General features: G+C 41.9%; 1 protein-coding gene across 1 annotated transcript in view; it reads right to left on the bottom strand.

Annotated features, from left to right (window-relative positions):
• Positions 1–13,280, bottom strand: part of LOC112239997 (homeobox protein aristaless-like 4) — a 44,673-nt gene extending 31,393 nt beyond the window's left edge. Inside the window, exon 1 of the mRNA XM_042301895.1 lies at positions 12,605–13,280. Within this exon, the coding sequence (XP_042157829.1) occupies positions 12,605–12,953 (349 nt within the window). The 5' untranslated portion in view covers positions 12,954–13,280. The remainder of the gene's footprint in view (positions 1–12,604) is intronic.
• Between the last annotated feature and the right edge of the window lie 1,720 nt (positions 13,281–15,000).

Genomic DNA, 15,000 nt, shown 5'->3' with positions numbered 1-15,000 from the left:
GATACTGTTTGTGGGTGAGTCAGGAATACCGGGATACTGTTTGTAGGTGAGTCAGGAATACCGGGGATACTGTTTCTGGGTGAGTCAGGAATACCGGGGATACTGTTTGTGGGTGAGTCAGGAATACCGGGGATACTGTTTGTAGGTGAGTCAGGAATACCGGGGATACTGTTTGTGGGTGAGTCAGGAATACCGGGGATACTGTTTGTGGGTGAGTCAGGAATACCGGGGATACTGTTTGTAGGTGAGTCAGGAATACCGGGGATACTGTTTGTGGGTGAGTCAGGAATACCGGGGATACTGTTTGTGGGTGAGTCAGGAATACCGGGGATACTGTTTGTGGGTGAGTCAGGAATACCGGGGATACTGTTTGTGGGTGAGTCAGGAATACCGGGATACTGTTTGTGGGTGAGTCAGGAATACCGGGGATACTGTTTATGGGTGAGTCAGGAATACCGGGGATACTGTTTATGGGTGAGTCAGGAATACCGGGGATACTGTTTATGGGTGAGTACCTTGACATACACTTGACAGCATGTGAGCTACTTTCTCACATGTGAAAATGGTAATTAGATTTTCACATGTGAAAAATCTAATTACCATTTTTATTTTTATTTTTTTGTAAGGGAAGTAATTAAATGGTATGGGGTTTTCCGGGATGAGGAACGCTGTTCAGATAAAATAGTGCAATAAATCATGACAATATGATTACATGATCACTAAGTACAGACTTTCCTACAGAGCATTTGCAACATTTTGTTACGTTACAGCCTTATTCTAAAATGGATCCAATTGTTGTTATCCCTTATCAATCTACACACAATACCCCATAATGACAAAGTAAAATCTGTTTTTTAGAAGATTTTGCAAATGTTAAAAAAATGTAAAAACTGAATCTTTTTTTTTTTTACAAAAGTATTCAGACCCTTTACTCAGTACTTTCTTGTAGAACCTTTGGCAGCGGTTGCAGCCTTGAGTCTTCATGTGTATGACGCTACAACCTTGGCACACCTGTATTTGGGGAGTTTCTCCCATTCTTCGCAAGCTCTGTCAGGTTGGATGGGGAGTGTCGCTGCACAGCTATTTTCAGATCTCTCAAGAGATGTTTGATCGGGTTCTAGTCCGCGGTCTGGTTGGGCCACTCAAGGAAATTCAGAGACTTGTCCCAAAGCCACTCCGGCGTTGTCTTGGCTGTGTGCTTAGGGTCGTTGTCCTGTTGGAAGGTGAACCATCGCCCCAGTCTGAGGTCCTGATCGCTCTGGAGCAGGTTTTCATCAAGGATCTATTCGGTGTCCTGTGTGAATTTAAGTGTGCTCTCTCTAATTCTCTCTTTCTCTCTTTCTTTCTCTCTCTCGGAGGACCTGAGCCCTAGGACCATGCCTCAGGACTACCTGACATGATGACTCCTTGCTGTCCCCAGTCCACCTGGCCGTGCTGCTGCTCCAGTTTCAACTGTTCTGCCTTATTATTATTGGACCATGCTGGTCACTTATGAACATTTGAACATCTTGGCCATGTTCTGTTATAATCTCCACCCGGCACAGCCAGAAGAGGACTGGCCACCCCACATAGCCTGGTTCCTCTCTAGGTTTCTTCCTAGGTTTTGGCCTTTCTAGGGAGTTTTTCCTAGCCACCGTGCTTCTACACCTGCATTGCTTGCTGTTTGGGGTTTTAGGCTGGGTTTCTGTACAGCACTTTGAGATATCAGCTGATGTACGAAGGGCTATATAAATACATTTATTTGATTTGATCTCTCTGTGCTTTGCTCCGTTCATCTTTCCCTCGATTCTGACTATTCTCCCAGTCCCTGCCACTAAAAAACATCCCCACAGAGAATCTTGTTTCTCATGGCCTGAGTCCTTTACGTGGCTTTTGGCAAACTCCAAGTGGTCTGTCATGTGTCATTTACTGAAGAGTGGATTCTGTCTGGTCACTCTACCATAAAGGACTGATTGGTGGAGTGCTGCAGAGATGGTTGTCCTTCTGGAAGGTTCTCTCATCTCCACAGAGGAACTCTGGAGCTCTATCAGAGTGACCATCGGGTTCTTGGTCTCCTCCCTAACCAAGGCCCATCTCCCCGATTGCTCAGTTTGGCTGGGCAGCCAGCCAGCTCTAGGAAGAGTCTTGGTGGTTCCAAACTTCTTCCAATAAGAATGGATAAGAATAGGATGGAGGCCACTGCGTTCTTGGGGACCTCCCCCAGATCTGTACCTCGACAAAATCCTGTCTCTGAGCTTTACGTACAATTCCTTTGACCTCATTGCTTGTTTTTTTTGCTCTGACATGCACTGACTACTGTGGGATCCTTATATAGACAAGTGTGTGACTTTCCAAATCATGTCCAATCAATTGAATTTACCGCAGGTGGACTACAATTAAGTTGTGGAAACATTTCTTAGGATGATCAATGGAAACAGGATGCACCTGACCTCAATTTTGAGTCTCATAGCAAAGGGTCTGAATACAGTACCTAGTCAAAAGGTTTGGACACACCAGGGTTTTTCTTAATTTTTACTTTTTTCTTAATTTTAGAATAATAGTGAAGACATCAAAACTATGAAATAACACATATGGTTGGGCTGGGCGATATGACGATATATATCGTGTGACGATAGAAAAGCGTCTATTGTTTCATATTATGCTCTATCGTTTATTTAGTTGTGTCGCAAATCACACTCTTTATGGCAATATTTTTCGTCGTTTTGGAATGTCGCTTTTGCATGCCGTGTGAAATAAAAAATGCAACACAAACAAACATGGAGGAGAGTGAACGTGACACAGAGCTCGTACCTAAAAGAGGGACTACTTCGGTCGCATGGACGTGGTTTGGGTATGAAAAGTCTTACATGGACCAAAATCCGTCCTCTACAAAATATGCCGCCGGCCGGTCCCGACAACAGTCTCAAACACCACTAACCTCTTTTACCACCTACGAAGGAATCATGTGGAACAGTACAGAGAGAGTCTACGGATGAGACCCCAGAAAGTACAGTCTAGTGCTCAAAACAAACCCCCGACTCGCAAGAGGCTTTTGCCCGCGGCGCACCATATGGCAAAGAACCATGAAGATGGAACGAGATAACAGCTGCCGTTACCACTTACAAAGACCTGGCCCCAATTTACACAGTGGAGAAACGGGGGTTTCGTGAGTTGGTGCTAAAGGTACCAAATGCAAACTGATATGTGACACGTATTAATGCCAAAATAACATGCAAAACAGGCAAGCCCCTAAAAACATATATTATATATTTTAGGCCTATATTTATTTTGTTTGCTACTATAATTGAAGTGTTTTCTATTTACCTTTTTAGATTTTTCATAAATTTGTGTTTTTTTTTACAGTTGGAGTCAGTAGGTTACATAGACTTAGGTTGGAGTCAGAAGGTTACATAGACTTAGGTTGGAGTCAGAAGGTTACATACACTTAGGTTGGAGTCAGAAGGTTACATACACTTAGGTTGGAGTCAGAAGGTTACATAGACTTAGGTTGGAGTCAGAAGGTTACATACACTTAGGTTGGAGTCAGAAGGTTACATAGACTTAGGTTGGAGTCAGAAGGTTACATACATACACTTAGGTTGGAGTCAGAAGGTTACATAGACTTAGGTTGGAGTCAGAAGGTTACATACACTTAGGTTTAGGGTTAGGGAGTCAGAAGGTTACATACACTTAGGTTGGAGTCAGAAGGTTACATAGACTTAGGTTGGAGTCAGAAGGTTACATAGACTTAGGTTGGAGTCAGAAGGTTACATAGACTTAGGTTGGAGTCAGAAGGTTACATACACTTAGGTTGGAGTCATTAAAACTCGTTTTTCAACCACTCCACAAATTTCTTGTTAACAAACTATAGTTTTGGAAAGTCGGTTAGGACATCTACTTTGTGCATGACACAAGTCATTTTTCCAACAATTGTTTACAGACAGATTATTTCACTTATAATTCACTGTATCACAATTCCAGTGGGTCAGAAGTTTACATACACTAAGTTGTGCTTTTAAACAGCTTGGAACATTCCAGAATATGATGTCATGGCTTTAGAAGCTTCTGATAGGCTAATTGACATCATTTGAGTCAATTGTAGGTGTACCTGTGGATGTATTTCAAGGCCTAACTTCAAACTCAGTGCCTCTTTGCTTGACATCATGGAAAAATTAAAAGAAAATTAAAAGAAATCAGCCAAGACCTCAGAAAAAAGTTGTAGACCTCCACAAGCCTGGATCATCCTTGGGAGCAATTTCCAAACACCTGAAGGTACCACGTTCATCTGTACAAACAATAATAGTAAGCAAGTATAAACACCATGGGACCACGCAGCCATCATACCGCTCAGGAAGGTGATGCTTCTGTCTCCTAGAGATGAACGTACTTTGGTGCGAAAAGTGCAAATCAATCCCAGAACAACAGCAAAGGACCTTGGAAAGATGCTGGAGGAAACAGGTACAAAAGTATCAATATCCACAGTAAAACGAGTCCTGTATCGACATAACCTGAACAGCCGCTCAGCAAGGAAGAAGCCACTGCTCAAAAACAGCCATAAAAAAGCCAGACTACGGTTTGCAACTGCACATAGGGACAAAGATTGTACTTTTTGGAGAAATGTCCTCTGGTCTGATGAGACAAAAATAGAACTGTTTGGCCATAATGACCATCATTATGTTTGGAGGAAAGAGGGGGGGTCTTGCAAGCCGAAGAACACCATCCCAACCGTGAAGCACGGGGGTGGCAGCATCATGTTGTGTCTTTAGAACAACAAACTCCAGGTATTGGAGTGTCCATCACAAAGCCCTAACCTCAATCCTATAGAACATTTGTGGGCAGAACTGAAAAAGCGTGTGCGAGCAAGGAAGCCTACAAACCTGATTCAGTTACACCAGCTCTGTCAGGAGGAATTGCCCAAAATTCACCCAACTTATTGTGGTAAGCTTGTGGAAGGCTACCCGAAACGTTTGACCCAAGTTAAACAATTTAAAGGCAATGTGACCAAATACTTAATTGAAAATTTGCACAAAGGTTCTAAATAAAAGGAGAAATAATCAAATATGAGTAAGTACCTTGTATTTGTTGAGTATAATTCTAAATGTAATAAGAAATAAGCCTTTACATGTGATTATTTTATATAAACTATTTATTCGTTGAATTTACAGAAAATGTGCTATATCGTGATACTTATCGTTAGCGGGATATGAAATTACCTATATCGTGATACTTATCATTAGCGGGATATGAAATTACCTATATCGCGATATGTATTGTTAGCGGGATATGAAATGACCTATATCGGAATATGAGATTTCGGCCATATCGCCCAGCCCAATCATATCATGTAGTAACCCAAAACGTGTTAAACAAATGAAAAATATATATTATATTTGAGAATCTTCAAAAGTTGCCACCCTTTGTCTTGATGACAGCCTTGCACATTCTTCTGTGTATATATAAATACATGATGGGATGTACAGACATGATGGACAGTATGTGGATAGAATATGTAGTATATCTGAAGAATACATTTATAGAATAGTATATGTACAGCAATAGTTAAATAGGATTGGCCTTGACTATAATACAGTATTTACATATAAAGTGGGTAAAACAGCATCTAAACCTTATTAAAGTGACCAGTGTTCCATTATTAAAGTGACCAGTGTTCCATTATTATGTTCCATTATTAAAGTGACCAGTGTTCCATTATTATGTTCCATTATTAAAGTGACCAGTGTTCCATTATTAAAGTGACCAGTGTTCAATTATTAAAGGGACCAGTGTTCCATTATTAAAGTGACCAGTGTTCCATTATTATGTTCCATTATTAAAGTGACCAGTGTTCCATTATTAAAGTGACCAGTGTTCCATTATTAAAGTGACCAGTGTTCCATTATTAAAGTGACCAGTGTTCCATTATTAAAGTGACCAGTGTTCCATTATTAAAGTGACCAGTGTTCCATTATTAAAGTGACCAGTGTTCCATTATTAAAGTGACCAGTGTTCCATTATTAAAGTGACTAGTGTTCCATTATTAAAGTGACCAGTGTTCCATTATTAAAGTGACCAGTGTTCCATTATTAAAGTGACTAGTGTTCCATTATTAAAGTGACCAGTGTTCCATTATTAAAGGGACCAGTGTTCCATTATTAAAGTGACCAGTGTTCCATTATTATGTTCCATTATTAAAGTGACCAGTGTTCCATTATTATGTTCCATTATTAAAGTGACCAGTATCCCATGACTATGTACTATGTGCATTTGTCATGAACACTGTCCATAGTTTGTTTCTATTGGACATAATTTTGGCACAAATATATTCCCATGCAGACACTTACTCTGTCTCTCAGTACTATCAATCCAATGTGTTCGCTATCACCACATAAATAACCAGCGATATCACTTCCTGGTTCTTCTTCTAACACATATTCACAGTGTCCAACTCTGGCAGGAGGCCATCACAACACAGCCAGGAGATGTTATATTCTTTTACTGCTGAGAAACACATATCCACTCTATGACAACATCTGTGGTGTGTCCTCCAAGTCGTAGTGGTGCAGAATGTAACGATGAAAACATTAATCTGTGGTGTGTCCTCCAAGTCGTAGTGGTGCAGAATGTAACGATGAAAACATTCATCTGTGGTGTGTCCTCCAAGTCGTAGTGGTGCAGAATGTAACGATGAAAACATTAATCTGTGGTGAATTCTACCGTCTCATAATATTTAAAACAAGATCAATAAGATTAGTCAAAATCTAAACATCTAAACCTCCACTTCAAGTCATTTTTTTCATAATGTGTTTTATTACCATATAAATGGTCTCTAGGTCAGGACATTGAGTCCCTGAACACAAGGCATTGTGGTAGGTGTACCATCAGCATCACACAGTAACAGTGTGTGGTGTAGTCTTTTCCCATAGCCGTTGCCAGATTACATTAAGCGAGAGTCATGTCATTATGATGCTCTCTGTTATCCAGATGTTTCACTTAGCCCTCAGTTGATCTCAGATGCAGTGTTCACAACTAGCTAACTAACTTGTATTCGAAAATATCTTCTGAAGACGCATAATGTCAGTAATCCTGAAACTAAATAGAGGACATGATATGTGAGTATTTTCACCTTTCTCCAGATAAGGCTGAAAAGTACAACATTATCCCACATCAAAGTACTGAAACAACCTCAGAGACCCATGATGCAAGACGATATGTGGATGTAAACATCGCCTGCCAGTGGCGACGTGACGTGTGTGTCCCCCCCCCCCTCCCCCAAGACACACAAACACACACACTCACACACCGTTCTCCCTAAATCACTCAAAACGGCGCTCCAAAACCCGAAACCCATTTCTGACGTTTGGTTTATTTACTTGGGGTCATTGGTGAAATGGGGTTACGTACACCAGTCCCACTCTGTCATCTCACAGTCCATCTGACAGTCTCTGTGGCTTTGGAGGGACCGTGTCGTGGAGTCTCAAATAATAACTATAGAAGTCATTTACAGCTAGCATCCCAAATGGCACCCTATTCCCTATATAGTGCACGACTTAGGATTCACTGGGCAAAAGTAGTGCACTGTATAGGGAATAGGGTGCCATTTGGGACACATGAATACACATCTGGCTTGCATTAATGGGGGTAGCTAACTCTCCTGTAGTGCTGTGTGGCTGGGTACGGCCTGGTCGACATTCCTGCAGACTCCTGCTCTGCTAGCACGCCATCAGCTCCACCGGTGGTTTGCTCTCAGTCATTGTTGTCTGTGGTCAGGTACAAGTTTATATAGGTTGAGGCTCACAGTCCCAAAGGTACAGACCATAGAGGTTTTCATCAATAGCTCCTATAACGTCCCGTGGTCCTGTTGTCCCATGCATTGTCTGAGTGCACTAGCCTTTAGCGCGTGTATATGACCAAGCCTAAGGCCATATCTTTGGTAGTGTTTACTCGTCGATCACACCGACAGCGTTGTTGCATTTTTGGTACACCAGAATTACATTAATTTCCAATGAAAACGCTGCGTTTGCCTTGCAGCATTGTGTTTGCACGAGACAGTTGCAGTGCGTTCGGTATGGTGCAGTTGTTGGATTTTTCTAACATATGCGTCAAACTGTACGCGTAGACGGCTTGACAGAAATGGTAGCAGAAGGTGAATGTGGAACTTTTGTGGCACACATATCCAGATGATGCTGCGTACTATTTTGCGTAAAACACTGTCGGTGTGTTCGAAGCGTTAGTACCATTTTGCGCAAACGCTCTGTGGGTGTGAACAAGCCTCGTTCAATTATGATAATGCCTGGTATAAGACGAGCAATATAGTTGATTTGTTGTGGTCAGTGTCTAAGGAGAAGTAAATCGTTGTAAATATTCCCGAAATATGTGAAAAGAGCAAAGCCAATGAACAGTGATAAAGACTTGGTGAGTCAGAAAGTAGAAAAGTACATTAAATGGCAACTGTGAGAAAAGGGGTTATTTTTGCCTCAGCATGACGGCTGTCTGCCTGTGTTCCAAGATAGGTGTGAATATAGCGGGGATATACTGCACCTTCACTGCCAAGAAATCATGGTGTGTGTGTGTGTGTGTGTGTGTGTGTGTGTGTGTGTGTGTGTGTGTGTGTGTGTGTGTGTGTGTGTGTGTGTGTGTGTGTGTGTGTGTGTGTGTGTGTGTGTGTGTGTGTGTGTGTGTGTGTGTGTGTGTGTGTTAGCAGACGTGTCATAATGAACTAAAAAAGGAATGCCCATTGTCCTCCAACACTTGAAAAGTGCACCATAGCATTCCCATGTCATTAATAATAAACCGTTGATGCGCATGTAGTTACGATACAACGAGGTTGTGCAATATCTCCTCCCGGTGAGTAGACTACCAAAACCCCACACATGATAACACAAGCCAGTTGATGCCTGAGGCTTTAGCTAACCTCCCAACACTATATCCTCCCCGAAGCTATCTATCTATCTGGCTGTAACATTTTATAGAATAACATTACAGAGCTCTCCTCCGGGAAACGTATTGCATTTAATGATCGCAGTTTAAACGGTTCGCTGTGTCATTGGACTTTGCCAGATGTTTTCGTTCGATGGGGGGGTACTTTAACCTTGGCTCTCACCTTGAGGAAATAAAACACACACACTATACACAGTGAGATAACGATTTCACTCTGTATAAAAGGCCTGACTCCCATTGTTTGCAGTCACGGGAAAACCAGTTTACTTTTCGCTTTATGGGGTGTATTTTGGCATGGTTGTGTGCTGGCAGTTACGGCAGAAACTCGTTATAATACAATCTGATCCTCGGTTTTAGTTTTTGTACCCTAAATCATGTTGACGCTTGTCATTTGGAATTCACGCTTTTATAAGTTATTGAATTTTGATTGGAAATTAAAATGCAAATTAAACCAAATTATTATTGTTATTATGCACTAGTTCAGTTGGTAACGGCCTATAGTCCGCGCAGCAGTTATTGTTTTTAGGAATTAGCTCAAATGGACTTTTTCTTTTAAATATTATTAAGATAAAAAATAAAGTTACATTTTGAGACAATAAATAAATGATTCCTGTGCAAATAGATCCACTAATAATAATAATAATGATAATAATGATCATAATAATGTGGCGCTAAACTGACATTATTATTATTAGGATATAATCATTGTTTTCTGTTTCTGTTTTTGGTGTTTTAAAGGCTTTTCCTTTGTTAAAGTCAGATTTAATCTAGATTTAATTTCTCTTTAAAATGTCCCCTGCCTTGTAAAAGACACAACCACTCCAAAGGTCGCGCATTGGATCAGCAACACAAACTGTGTCTTTACATCTTTATAACAGTCGCTTTGAAATAGTTTAAATGCACGTCATTCTCTGGAACAAATATGTAAACGATGTGAGAGCATAATTATACCTTTATTCCCTTTCTTTGGGCTCTGTTTAAACACAAAACTAGATTATTTTAGTTTCAGTTTTGCTATATATATATATATATATATATGTGTGTGTTTTTTACTGTATTAATACTGAAGTGCATCAATCCAGGAAATGACAGGCTTATTTTGCATTCGCAACTCTTTGCCGTTTCGAACATCATTCACGTCTCTTGCCAAAGTCATTACGCTGTGCTGTTATGCTCATTTACATTATCATTATGCCCTAATCCTCCGTTCACCGTCGAGTCGTCATGATATTACTACAACTAATCTTCTAAATTGCTATGAACTTGGAACAACAGTGTAACACGAAAGAGCGTCACGTTATTAGGTATCTTGTGGTTTACTTTGCGTCCTGCGGCCTTGGTGAAAGTCAATCCGCGCGTCTTCAGCTGTCCATAGCTGTGCCATACAGTCAGTGAATTTAATAAGAATGTGGCGTACGAAACAAAGCATGTAGGTTTGGTTAATTTTGCCCCCACAAAAAAAAAAAAATCAATGCCGTGCGCGAAAAGAGTTAGCACAACGAGTTTAGACTGTAGTTTATTTCAATCATTAGCCTGTAGGATTTTGACCTGATGGTTTAGGACCTAAACGCAAGTGCCGAGAGATTATTAAAATAATAATTCAAATCTGTGTCATTAATAAAACACGATTTCTATTCTCCGGGTTTATTAAATGTTTGTTTCGTTAATATCTTATTCATGTAACTGAACTGGAGCAATATCATTTTTTTTGATATTGGGAAAACGAACTCTGTGCTCACTTTGAGGGAGCAAAAAGGTATCCTTTCCAAAAGACATCCACATCAGTTTACTATACCCTGCCAGGTTGCCCGTGTGTTCCTATTGTATCGTTAGATCTTATAAAGACAATGGTTTTAGATGGCAGGCCGTGATTTAGAAATCTGTGTCTAACCAAAACCATAATGCATGCTTATGCGTGTATGATTGTTCAAATTTATACTTTACACTTTGATGCCTGTCATTTTGCCTCAAAGCACGGCGTGCGTGTGTGTGTGTGTACACGTTTTACTACACTTGGTAGTACCAGAAGTCCTCACAAGAATAGTAAACCAACTACATTTCAGAGAAGTGAGAACATTTTACCAGTCTTCACTTATAATAATGATATTTTAGGCTTAGGGGTTAGATTTAGGGCTAGAACTATAAGGGTTCGGAGGTTAAGCTTAGAGATTAGATTTAGGGCTAGAACTATAAGGGTTCGGAGGTTAAGCTTAGAGATTAGATTTAGGGCTAGAACAAGGGTTAGGGTTTGGAGGTTAGGTTTAGGTTTAGGGCTAAGAGTTAGGGTTAGGTTTAGGTTTAGGGGTTAAGAGTTAGGGTTATGTTTAGGGGTTAAGAGTTAGGGTTAGGGGTTAAGAGTTAGGGTTAGGGTTAGGTTTAGGGGTTAAGAGTTAGGGTTAGGTTTAGGGCTAAGAGTTAGGGTTAGATTTAGGGCTAAGAGTTAGGGTTAGGGTTAGGTTTAGGGTTTACGGTTAGAGTACAAATGAGGGTAAGAGTTAGGGTCAGGTTTTGGGTTTTGAATGGGAATCAAAAAGTCATCCCAAGTATAGTAAGACATAGCTGTGTGTGTGTGTGTGTGTGTGTGTGTGTGTGTGTGTGTGTGTGTGTGTGTGTGTGTGTGTGTGTGTGTGTGTGTGTGTGTGTGTGTGTGTGTGTGTGTGTGTGTGTGTGTGTGTGTGTGTGTGTGTGTGTGTGTGTGTGTGTGTGTGTGTGTGTTGAAGTCTATTCCTTTGGTGAGAAGTGGTGCAATATATCATCGAACCGTATAGTTTTCAGTTTATTGCTTAAATGTCAAATTTCAGAGACTGGTCGGAGCCTCTACGCTGGCCTCTACGCTATCCCTTATAGCTCATTCAAAATCTTAAAAAATAATCACAGTCTAATTAGCTCCCCTTACTTGTGTTGAACAAAAGTGACAGCGTGCTATAAGTTGGATAAGTTGGTAGCCTCATGTATGATGTTTGCTGATGTGGTGATGTGTTAAGAAAGTATAGTGTAGATATTCAAACGTAAACTATTAGGCTACGCCAGTATGCTGTTGAGGTCAAGTCATCAACATACCAACACAGACAACAAAAATAAAAATCATACAGAATAGGCAAGCCTATGCCAGAATGAAATCGTTCAGCATTATTTGTCATGATTGTATTGAGCTCAACCAACAACGTGGTTTCATAAAATATCTATGGTCATGTAGTTTCTAACAGATAGCATGCGTCTTCCTCTTCCTGATAGATGGAGGATTTAAGGGATTTTATAAAATGCTGGGTTCGCTCTAACTAACTCCAGTTACACTCTGGCCTCATAAAATCTGCACATTTGTAACTGTTGTTATGGCCCCTTGCCCACACGGTTCCTGGTTGTTAGTTCAGTAACCTATCCATTGCTTTTTTTTGTCTGTTTGGGTGCTGATTGACAGACGATGGCCTAGCCGCCGAAACGTTTATTTTGCTTTCGTTGCCTCGCGAAATGAGATTTAAAAAAGAACTTTTTATTTGAGTGGAACCTGTTACAAATATGAATAGGATGTTTGAACCTGTACAAATATGAATAGGATGTTTGAACCTGTACAAATATGAATAGGATGTTTGGATTTTAGTCACCAGTTTTGAGCGCGTTTGTTTCAAGAACCTTTGGGATGTTGATTGTTCCTCAGGCGAACGGCGCTCCAGAACCGTTTGGAACTCACCATAGCAGGGGATGAGCGCGTCGTTGTGTCCTCCGCTTTCCTGGTGGAGTTTTTCCGGGGGTGTTTTGCAGGTCGGTCGTTGCATGAAGAGGTGGTATTTGTTGAAGTTGTTGCCCTCCTCTGTGCCGTCATCCAGTGACTGGCACTCCTGTTGGAAAGGACTCCGAGACTTCTCCTCGTAACCCTGTTGTCCTTTGGGTAGGAACGTTGGGCTGTATTTGGTTTCACTCGGTTGGAATATTCTGAAGGGATCCGATGGTTGTTGATCCCTACCGTGTGGCGAAGGCGTGTTATAATATGAATCCATCGATGTCATATCACAGTATGAAACGCACGTATCTGCGTTCATTCCTAAAAAATCACCCCCCAAAAAATGGAATTGAAAAAATCCAAACCGTTTGTTTCTTCGTTCTCCTTTTCCCCTTGCAGGAAGAACCCTTTCTCTCAAGCACTGGCGAACACACACGCACACACACACTCTCTCACACACTGCCGCATCTGGGGTTGGTTATAAAACGAATTAGATTTTTTCCAGAGACTTGCAGAAGACTGAACAAATGAATGCAAAGAAAAACCCCTGAAGGTTTACCGGGGTAAGGAACCAAAATGCCGTTGCTTTACAGACGATGCCACTGCTGGTCCCACTAAAGTCCTCTGCACACGACCCTAGTGAAAGTCAGCGCCAAACCAGCTCTGTTATTATTCAGACAACAGAGATGGAGATGGAAAATGGGAGGTCAAGCAAGAGGGACATTTTTTTCTTGTTTTCTTTGTAAACACGAGGGAGACACAACACATGACATTCATTTGATTAGGAGTTAATAGGACTGCTTTGATAAATGCACATCTTGTGCACATGAGAGATAATTGCTCTGAGTCAATTATATTTTCCCCCTTTTATTTAACCGGATATATATATATATATAATTAATTAGATATTATAACTCAGCAACAAAAAAGAATTGTCCTCTTCACTGTCAACTTCATTCATTTTCAGCAAACTTAACATGTGTAAATATTTGTATGAACATAACAAGATTCAACAACTGAGACATAAACTGAACAAGTTCCACGGACATGTGACTAACAGAAATGGAATAATGTGTCCCTGAACAAAGGGGGTTCAAAATCAAAAGTAACAGTCATTATCTTGTGTGGCCACCAGCTGCATTGAGTACTGCAGTGCATCTCCTCCTCATGGACTGCACCAGATTTGCCAGTTTTTACTGTGAGATGTTACCCCACTCTTCCACCAAGGCACCTGCAAGTTCCCAGACATTCCTGTGAGGAATGGCCCTAGCCCTCACCCTCCGATCCAACAGGTCCCAGATGTGCTCAATGGGATTGAGTTTCGGGCTCTTTGCTGGCCATGGCACTGACATTCCGGTCTTGTAGGAAATCACACGTAGAATGAGCAGTATGGCTGGTGGCATTGTCATGCTGGAGGGCCATGTCAGGATGAGCCTACAGGAAGGGTACCACATGAGGGAGGAGGCTGTCTTCCCTGTAACACACAGCGTTGTCATGCTGGAGGGCCATGTCAGGATGAGCCTGCAGGAAGGGTACCACATGAGGGAGGAGGCTGTCTTCCCTGTAACACACAGCGTTGTCATGCTGGAGGGCCATGTCAGGATGAGCCTGCAGGAAGGGTACCACATGAGGGAGGAGGCTGTCTTCCCTGTAACACACAGCGTTGTCATGCTGGAGGGCCATGTCAGGATGAGCCTACAGGAAGGGTACCACATGAGGGGGAGGCTGTCTTCCCTGTAACACACAGCGTTGTCATGCTGGAGGGCCATGTCAGGATGAGCCTGCAGGAAGGGTACCACATGAGGGAGGAGGCTGTCTTCCCTGTAACACACAGCGTTGTCATGCTGGAGGGCCATGTCAGGATGAGCCTGCAGGAAGGGTACCACATGAGGGAGGAGGATGTCTTCCCTTTAACATACTGCGTTGAGATTAACTGCAATGACAACAAGTCCCATAATGCTGTGACACACCGCCCCAGACCATGAAGGACCCTCCACCTCCAAATCGATCCCGCTCCAGAGTACAGGCCTCGGTGTAAAGCTCATTCCTTCGACGATAAACGCAAATCCGACCATCACCCCTGGTGAGACAAAACCTGACTCTCAGTCCAGCCTCTCTCAGCCAATTGCGGACAGTCTGATCACTGATGGAGGGATTGTACGTTCCTGGTGTAACTCGGGAAGTTTTTGTTGCCATCCCGTACCTGTCCCGCAGGTGTGATGTTCAGATCCTGTGCAGGTTTTGTTACACGTTTTCTGCCACTGTGAGGACGATCAGCTGTCCGTCCTGTCTCCCTGTAGCACCCTCTGTGGCGTCTAACTACGGACATCGCAATTTATTGCCCTGGTCACATCTGCAGTCCTCAT

This window comes from Oncorhynchus tshawytscha, linkage group LG19, assembly GCF_018296145.1.
Source record: "Oncorhynchus tshawytscha isolate Ot180627B linkage group LG19, Otsh_v2.0, whole genome shotgun sequence".
NCBI lineage: Eukaryota > Metazoa > Chordata > Actinopteri > Salmoniformes > Salmonidae > Oncorhynchus > Oncorhynchus tshawytscha.
This window is presented reverse-complemented; position numbering and strand designations above follow the sequence as displayed.